Source organism: Cyprinodon variegatus, unplaced genomic scaffold (assembly GCF_000732505.1).
Source record: "Cyprinodon variegatus isolate N-32 unplaced genomic scaffold, C_variegatus-1.0 Scaffold344, whole genome shotgun sequence".
Classification (NCBI taxonomy): Eukaryota; Metazoa; Chordata; class Actinopteri; order Cyprinodontiformes; family Cyprinodontidae; genus Cyprinodon; species Cyprinodon variegatus.
The window spans coordinates 768860-777894 of record NW_015150797.1 but is presented as its reverse complement, the minus strand read 5'-3'; the positions used below and the strand labels follow the sequence as shown (position 1 = coordinate 777894).

General features: G+C 39.9%; 2 protein-coding genes across 3 annotated transcripts in view; one reads left to right on the top strand and one right to left on the bottom strand.

Moving 5' to 3' along the window:
* The window catches only part of LOC107091583 (adhesion G protein-coupled receptor A1-like), a 30303-nt gene extending 25376 nt beyond the window's left edge, over positions 1-4927 (bottom strand). Inside the window, exon 1 of the mRNA XM_015385587.1 lies at positions 4410-4927. Coding sequence (XP_015241073.1) covers positions 4410-4412 — 3 coding nt within the window. The 5' untranslated portion in view covers positions 4413-4927. The remainder of the gene's footprint in view (positions 1-4409) is intronic.
* Positions 4928-5257: 330 nt separating this feature from the next.
* Positions 5258-9035, top strand: part of LOC107091584 (chromosome unknown open reading frame, human C10orf107) — a 10839-nt gene continuing 7061 nt past the window's right edge. For both annotated transcript variants that reach the window (XM_015385589.1, XM_015385588.1), the window contains exons 1-2: positions 5258-5740; positions 5818-5912. In XM_015385589.1, coding sequence (XP_015241075.1) covers positions 5666-5740; positions 5818-5912 — 170 coding nt within the window. In that variant the 5' untranslated portion in view covers positions 5258-5665. The remainder of the gene's footprint in view (positions 5741-5817; positions 5913-9035) is intronic.

Below are 9035 nucleotides of genomic sequence, written 5' to 3'. Positions count from 1 at the left end.
AATATTATAAGCTTTCTGATGTCATTTTAGCCAAAGGACTTAACCATACATGTAGACAGAGTTTTTTGGGGCCCCCAGGAACTTGGGGCCCTAGGCAACTGCCTAGTTTTGCCTAATGGCAAATCCCCCTAAAATAAGTAATAAGACTATGAATGATTTTTGCTGATATGATATTGGGTTAATATTGGTATTGGTCATTACTCAAAGCTGCAATATTGTAATTATTTCAGAAATGAATGAGCCGTATCGCCATCATTGATAAAAACCTCTGGTTTTAGTTAAATGCTTTGGAAACATCATGTCAACCCAAAGAATAAGCAGCAACCTATATAGCTGCCATCTATAGCAGCAACCTGACCGCTATAATTACAGCCACTGTTTTTGTTATTTAGCCACAATAATAGGTTGGCTCTTACAGGAGGAATGAACTTTCACACAAAAGTCTCTTTCCCAAAGTGGTAAAAACAAAATGTGCCTGTTTAATAAGAGTTAGTCCTTCTTTCTGCAGAACTCACTCCGACATGATGATTTCCGTGTCTGCAGAAATCAAAAGCCAAGGCGGCTTTGCCTTTCTGACAGCGTCAGCTCACTTCTTCTCTGTGTTCCTGTGTTTTACACATCCTGTCTGATCTCTCTTCTTTCACATCTCTGCATGAAAATGGGGTCTCTCATCATGCTCCACTGACTAAACCACCCATTAGGCTGAGCATGACTGCTTACATGCTTTCCAGCTTCCATAAAGCAAAACATATATACACAGAAGCCCACACAGGCTAAAGCTAGGAGGGGAGATACATAACATCAGAGAAGATCTCTATTTTCCTCAGCTGACTGACCATTCTCTGGAGTCACTTTGCAAGATAATCTAATTTGGTTTCTTTTGTTCGGTGGCTCTGCTTGATAGTATAATAACAACTTTTAGAACACAAAGGCCCTGTACTGTGTGTAAATGGTTAGCTATTTTGAGAATTGCAGTATTAGTGCAGTTTGTTTGCAGTTTTATAGTTGCTTTCTAGTCTATTTATCTTGTGCCCAGAGCATCGTGTCCCTCTGATACTTTTTACTGTGGTTTACTAAAAAAAAAAAACGAGTTATTTTTCTCATTATTTAAAGATAACAAAAGCCGTTTTCTTAAGATGATTGGTGTGTGTTAAAACTGATTCCATCTTTCAACACCAAAACAGCAGGAGATGATTTATAAGTCATGGCAGCCTGCGTGTAATTCTGTAAAAAATCCTGTGTTTAACTTTTAGATAACGAGACGACGTTGATGGTTTAATTATTTGCTTCCCCTTCTGATTCATCAGCGATTAGCCCTATGCCTCCAGGTGTTTCCTGAACAGCCCCAGTGTTACGCCTGGAACAGCTATAAGATGCATTAACCTCCAAAACGAGTCCAGATTAAAGATTTTCATTTAAAAAAAACAATCAGATTTGTATCTACTGTATTCCATGCAATCCAATCATCCACCACCACCTGACAGTAGCTACGTTTACATGCGCAAAATTTCCCCGATCCGATCCAAACCTTGGTTGATCGGAAATTCAAAATCTCCGTTTACATGGACACTAAATGAAATGATCCGATCATGACGTGTGTATACATGTACCAAGCGTTGGATCAGATTAAATCTTTTAAGCATGCGCAGAACTTCCTGCCAAACTTGGCAGTTCTGTCTGCGTCTGGTTTTTGGGAGGCCTGACAAACGATGCGCTCGGAGCGAGCGGAAAGAAAAACGGAGAGAGGAGGAAAAAAGCGCTTGGCAGCGAAATGTCAGAGAGAAAATGTAGAGAATGAGCGATTGAACCGGCGTGGGAGAGCGAGTGGGCTGTGGAGAGAGAAAAGAGGAAGAGGATAAATTCCTGCTTCCTGCAGCTTTAAATGAACTTGAGTGTATAAGTCGGCGTTCCTAGACTCCTCCCGCCATGTTGTTCACAGCGAGAGCGAGAGCGACCGGTGGTTTCCTGTTGTTGACAAGGCGGAAAAACGTCACGCTGACGTCGCACACATGCGCAGTGAAGATTATTTTACTCTTAAGATCCGAATGGGTGTTTACATGGACGCCAATCGGAATGGCGATCGGCAAAAACCACCTCTCTCTTTCGGAATTAAATTTAGATCCGATCGGACCGAATCGGATTAGAATCTTCAGTCTGACATGTTTACATGAAACATTTTTGATCTGATCAGGCCTTCAATCCGATTAGTTGTGTCCATGTAAACGTAGCTAATGAGTGAAACGAAAAAGGAAACTAAAAAACTGATTATTTGCGCACACGCAGTACTGCAGAACTCCCCGCAGGCATGGATGGACTGGGAATCCAGGGCTGTTTGCCTGCCTCATTCATTACTCAGACAGGTTAATCATCTCGTTATCTCCAGAAATCAAATGTTTTCTCCTGATGACGAGATAATTATCTTACTATCTCGAGAAAACAATTAATTTCGGAAGGCAAAGAAAGAAAAAAAAAAGTTGAGTGTGACTGCTCTAGGCTTCCGTAGTCTTGTTTGTTTCTTAACATTTTTATTTGATTTTCTCTTTACTTTCTGATGTCAGTATTTCTGGATTCATTCTTAGTTTATTCCTTCCACTATTTATTGTTTATGATGTGCTAATGCTAGCTTGCATATTCAGACCCGTGTAGTGAAGGACTGTTAGAGCTCTGCTGTTATCCACTAACTCTGCTCCAGTCTGTTCGGTGCAGTGATCATTTATTTCCCCACTCATCTGAAACACCTACAGACACGTGGATTTACAAAAAACATTTTGCACCAAAGCAAAGGGTTTCTTTCAACATTTTTTTTCCTAACCAGCAAAAAAATCAACAAGCTGTAAACTGTGGAGAGGTTGGGAGAACGTGGGGTGGAGATGCAGGTAAGGGTAGAAAAAATAGTATAATGCGAAACTAGTCAGCCACCTTGAACGTTTCGACCTTTTGCCACATTTCAAACCTTAAACATAAACATTTAAATTGTAATTCTTTGTAAAGAATTAACAGCAAGTGAGTAACAATCATGAAGTGATTTTAATTTTTTTTCTCCATTCTTCCTGCAAACATCTGGAGTTTAGTGAGGTTGGATGGAGAGCATCTGTGAAAACCACCTTTCAGTTCTTTCCACAGATTCTGGACTTTGACTAGGCCATTCTAACACCTGGATGTGTTTATCAGTGAATCATTCCATTGCTGACGTTTCTTCATGTTTTGGATCATTGTTTTGTTGGAAGATGAATCTCTGTCCCAGTCGCAGGTCGTCTGCAGACTCCAACAGGTTTTAGACTAGATTTAGACAACCTTATTGTCATTTTGTGTACCCAGAGTGTATAAAAATATTCATTTCATCTAGTAAAGCTTTCCAGACAGTAAATGAACATTTCCATTCCATAAAGTGCAGCAGTGAGCAGTAAACAGTGTGGAAGAAAAAAAACATGGTGCAAAAAAACCGCATTGATACAGAAGTTCAGAGCATTAATATATATGGTGCAAATATGCAGTATTTTGGTTTGGTGTTATCAGTGTGATGCGGAGTCTGTGACATGATTTAGAGTTTTCTAACAGTTCATCAGTGTGATGGCGCTGGGGAAGAAGCTGTTGCAGAACCTGCTGGACCTGCATTGAATGCTGTGAAGCGTGTGAAGAGGACAGAAGGCTCCCCTCATCCTCCTCTGGAAGTAAAAGAGATTCTGTGCCCTTTTGATCAGTGAGGTGGTGCGACGCAGTCGTGTGTCATCAGGGTGAACAGCAGGAGGCGCAGGATGACAGTCGAGAGTTGCAGAAATCGATAAGCCAAACGATTTCAGACAGAAAGGACTAATTAAGACACTTATGATCAGAGGGAATTTACCATTAGGCAATACTAGTCAGTTGCCTAGGGCCCCAAGTTCCTGGGGGCCACATAAAAACTGTGTTTACATTCATTGTTAATACAACTGTTCCTTTTTAGTGCACATTAATTATGTTTTTGATTAAAATCCTTTGGCTAAAATGCCATCAGAACGCTTATAATATTAAGTTTGTCATCAGTGTCCACCATATTGGATCAGTCCATTTGCGGGACAGAAATTCCCTAGATTGCTGTTCTAGGGAATATTAATGGACTACCTTTGTGATGTTTATGGATATAATAAGGATTATAAGAACACATTATGATTAGAGAATACTTCTGAAGTTAAGATTAAAAAAATATTCTATTCTATTAACATTTCTCTATCTGTATAATGGGTCTATTTGATGTGTTGTCTTCTCAGTTCAGAGGGCCCCCTGCCTGTCTTTGCCTAGGGCCCCACATTTCCTAAATCTGCCCCTGCTTATAGTCTGAATATATGATTTCATCTTGATTAAAGGAAGTTGATATAAATATTAGTGTCATTTCAACATAGCAATGCAATCCTAGACAGATAGCTACTCACCATCAGCCTCAGTAAAGTTGCTCCTAAGCTGAGAACCACACCCTTCCCTGAGCTACAGATCCATGGATCAGGAGATGCTCCTCTGACTGAGGAGGAGGAGGATGAAGATGCTCTGATCACAGGAGCCTGTGGCTGATGGTCCAGCTCGGTTGCTGCGGGAGTCGGCCTCCTTCTCCTGACTCCATCCAGATCCGGTCAGGGCAGAACATCCACGCCTGCTTTATGTCTTCTACTGAGCTTTGCGTGACACATGCGCGTGGGTGGACAGCTGGGCGGCTGCTGACGCGCAGGAAGCATCCAAAGTGGTTTCTGTTAGAAAGGCATCAGGGGGAGAAGAAGCCATGGAGATGATTGCAGCTCTTTAGTTTCATCTGGGAAAAACACATCAAATATCTCTGATTTAAAGCGGACGGGGCGCTCCTGCATCCGGCTCCGGAGCGGCTCCGCTCCGGCAGGATGCGCGCCGCAGACACGCAGCGGATTGGAGGTGTTGTGTGAAGATTGGTCTCCCCGCCAGCTCCGCCCCCATCATAGCTGCTGTTCATCCACCAATCACAGGTCAGATGGCATTTTACCTCCATCCAGCATCTTCATCCTCCTCAGTGTTTAAGAAACATGTCCGAATATTTAGTTTAAAGAAATAAATAATAAGTTTGGCAGCAGAGAGAGATTTTTTTTTATTCGCAAAACATCAAAAATTATAGAACTTATTTAAAAATAATTCTTATTCGATTTTCATTTATTTTGAAGGGCTGGTGAGTGACGACACTCTGGCAGGTTGCCATGACAACATCAGTCAACATGTCCGGGAAAGCAGCAGTTGTTTGTTTTTGTTTTTAGAGAAAAAGTTTTGGAAAGTCAAAAAGGTTATTTAGTTTGTTGCTTATTTAGTTTATTTTATATGCAGTGAATTTTCTTTGATTGTTTTTGGAGCAAAGAGAAAAAAATCTAACACAGATTCTAAATGTAGATCCCAACTTTGCTGTTTTCTTAGATAAAAAAAGTTAAATTTTTCCTTATTTAATTTTCTCTGTTTTATTGATCCACCGTTATAGTGACAAATACTTCTATTGGTCTGCATGGACGTTAGACACGCGCTCATTGAGAGCGAGTTTCTGATTGGTTCAGAAAATGCAATTGGAGAGAAATGAAATTCATCAAACCCAAACTGGAAAAACAGGAAAGAAATTGAGCTCAAATTTATAAAAAATCAAACAGAAGCAACACATTCTAGTCTGAGTAGTCTAGCGGTTGCCATGACAACCGCGGTAACAGCGGGTCTGGAAGAGCAGCTGGACTTGGTGGGAAGTTTGCTGCCGACAGTCATGAAGGTTTGTTTCCTTCTTATTTCCGCTCTCAGTTTCTGAATTGGTTTTATTGAATCTTTTGTCATTAAACCGTTTCCTAGCAACAGGAACCGGAAGCAGTGGCCCTGCAGTGGGACAGGTTCCCAGTGGAGCTGATCCAGGAGCTGCTGGAGCTCAGAGCTGAGGAGGTTCTGCTGTAAGTAGGGATGCAAACTGTCCCATTAAAAACAGAATTATTCTGTGTTTAGAAATAGAAGTACCGTCCCGTATTTAGTGGAAAAGGAGCGCACTTTGTCCCTTATTAGAGTAAAGAAATAGTCAGTAAAAAGCTAATGGAAAATGAAGAACAGGGGCACTTTAGATACAAAACTTACGGTAAACTTGTTCCCGTCCCTGTCCTGCGTTGTGACCAATGAGCTGACAGCATATATGTAACGATCCAGAATCCCCTCATCCCATTGGTTGAGCCAAGTGTTGCTCACAGAAAACACAGCAGGAGACAGCAGAGCATCCTGAGGATGTCCATGGATGATCTGTAGGAAGAATGTGGAACTGCAAACTCTTCTGGATCTCCTCACTCAGGAAAAGGAATCCTGGCAGTCCAAAGGAACAGCAGAGAGGTGGATGGAGGTTCTTGAGGCAGCTCACCTTCCCAACATCCAAGCTGCTTTCCTTTGCCTCAGCATCCCATCTTCCACTGGTTTTATGGAGAGGATTTTTTCCTTAATGAACAATAAATGAACTGATTTGCAGAATAAATGATCCACTGAATTAATTAAAGCTGAACTTATTGTCAGCCTCAGTTAGGAACTATCTTGCTCAGAGTTTTTACTCTGCAGCACTCAAAGACAAACAAATCCTCACTGCTGCAAGAGCTCAGAGGAAATACAAATGGAAAAATTAGGCTATCGCCACATAATGTGGCCTTGAGCTAATGATTATTTTTCTGTTTTACAACTGTAGCCTACAGTCATTGGATTTAAAGGACAAATATGTTTACAAGTTTGCTGTTGCCCAAAAAATATGCACTATTTATAAGTTGTTTTGTATTCATTTTTACTCTTTGAAGCTAAGCAGGACAGGCTTATGTTTAAGATACTTATTTTCTTCAGCAAAGTTTGTTATTTTGTATTCAAATGAATTGCTGGATAATAATTTGTTCTCCATTTGCGCATGTCACTCACAGATATGCATCTAATTCAATGCAGATTTGAGTCAAATAGTTAAAAGAAATAATTTCACACACAAAGTGGGGCTTAAAAAAAAATCACCACACCAGGCGGGGTGACGGCAATCAGCTGGGACACACAGGAGGTGAACCTCCAACAGAAAGAGAAATGAATTAAACTCTATGATTTTGAATGCATCATTCAGTCAAGCTGAAGTTAGTCTGTTACTGAGAGAACTCATCACTAAACTATTTAAATATTGCAGAAAAATAAATTACAATCTCCTTTAACCTCTTAACACCCACCTCATTTAGGGTAATCCTGTCCTATTTTGCATACCCAAATGGAAAAGCAAATAACTTAGGAACTGTAAGCCCAAATTGCATGTGCAATACATTATCTGAAAGCTAACATCCTCTAGTTTCCTAATAAATAAATACAATTGGGTGACTAGAACACAGACCAACCTGCATCAGTTCAAACATGACTCAAAGTTGTTGTTTTTTTATTCTCCGAAATGATAGGTCTTTTTTTAACAGCATTAATAAAGACATTCTTGAGAAAAGGCAGATTTTATTGTATTATATTTGCTCTACATCATGTTGACCACAAATGTAGAAAATTTCAGACCTCTAGTTATAACAGTTCCAGAGCGGTGGGGTTTGGAACTTTTGGTGTCAGCTTGGAGCAGCGCGCAACGGCTCCACCTGCTGGTAAACATTTTACCGGCGGAATTTTATGCATTCTGAATTATTACCCCTACTTAAAGGGGAACGCCGTTTTTTTACATTGGGCCCTTGATTTTACGTTATTACATCATTACTCATCCTTATGAGTTTTGTGTCATTTGGAGCCGTTCTGAATATATTCCGTTATATTAGGTTATATCCAAGTTACGTCTTCCTATGGGCAACAACTTGAAGACACAAACTAAACGGTTAAAGTTTCATTTTTTAAAGTTTAGCTGTTTGTTTTTGCTCCATTTCAATATTAGGTACTATAGATAGATATAAAAGAGATCTGAAAATTGGAAATCTATGGAAATCATTTCTAGCTTTCAACAGCAGCAATTACACTGCCCCACCCCCACATAGAAACACATTTCAAAATATGTTTAATAAAGTTTTTTTTGTTAAAATTTCTAAATCCATACTTACACTGCAAAAATTGAAATATGATTGTCAGTTTCTCTTGTAATTGAGTTGAGCAGGTAAGGCAGATAGTGGAATTAGATCATTTATGTTTAGGATAGGCTGAGGCTGACTGGGGTTCAAGGAGACAGAAGCAGACATAGAAAAAGAAGCATAGATACAAAAGGCAACTGTAAACCAGCTCCACAGTCGGCCCCGTCCAGGAAACACAGCCAGGCAGACGAGCTCCAAGCCAGCTCCCATGTCAGAGGATGAAGAGAGAAGTTTTTAGCTCAGTTTTTGCAGTATACTCTAGAGGTGAGTATTGGCATGAGTGTTGCGATTCGATACATGTTGCGATACTTTGGTCACGATACAATATTATCACGATATTGCAGTATCACTATATGTTGCCATATTTTCCCCAGCTATTAAAATCAAATGATGAGATAAAACAGCAAGTGCTGTATATTTTCATCAGAAAATATTGATTAGGTATTATCATCCATGTTGTTTGAGGTTTTCTTCCACTGTGACTGCCTAAAATACAGATTTGGTGCTGCACGCACAGTTAAAGGGCTCCACAGCGCTTTCTGCCAGAGTGGTGGTGCAGAGGTAGCCCATTTTCCCATCAATGTTTTATGTAACCATTTTTTTTTTTGAAAATTGATACTAAGAAGTGAAAGATCGATATTATATTGGGCAGCCGAATATCACGATATATCGCCAAAACGATTATTTCCCACACCCCTAGTATACACTATGTTATTTATAACAGTTCGAATAGGCTAGGATATGCACTGCAGGAATGTCCTTCTCTCTGATCTAATTAAAAACTCTTTACAATCTTGTTTTAAGATTTGTATACTCAAAAAGAGCTGACTGTCAGATTATTAATCTCATTTTGCATAAAATTTTCTTCTTCTCATCATAATAGGTGGAATAATCTGCCAGTGCAGTAAGATAATTGCTCTTGGTAATCCTGTTCTGGAATCATTCTATATATTCTAAGAACAGGAA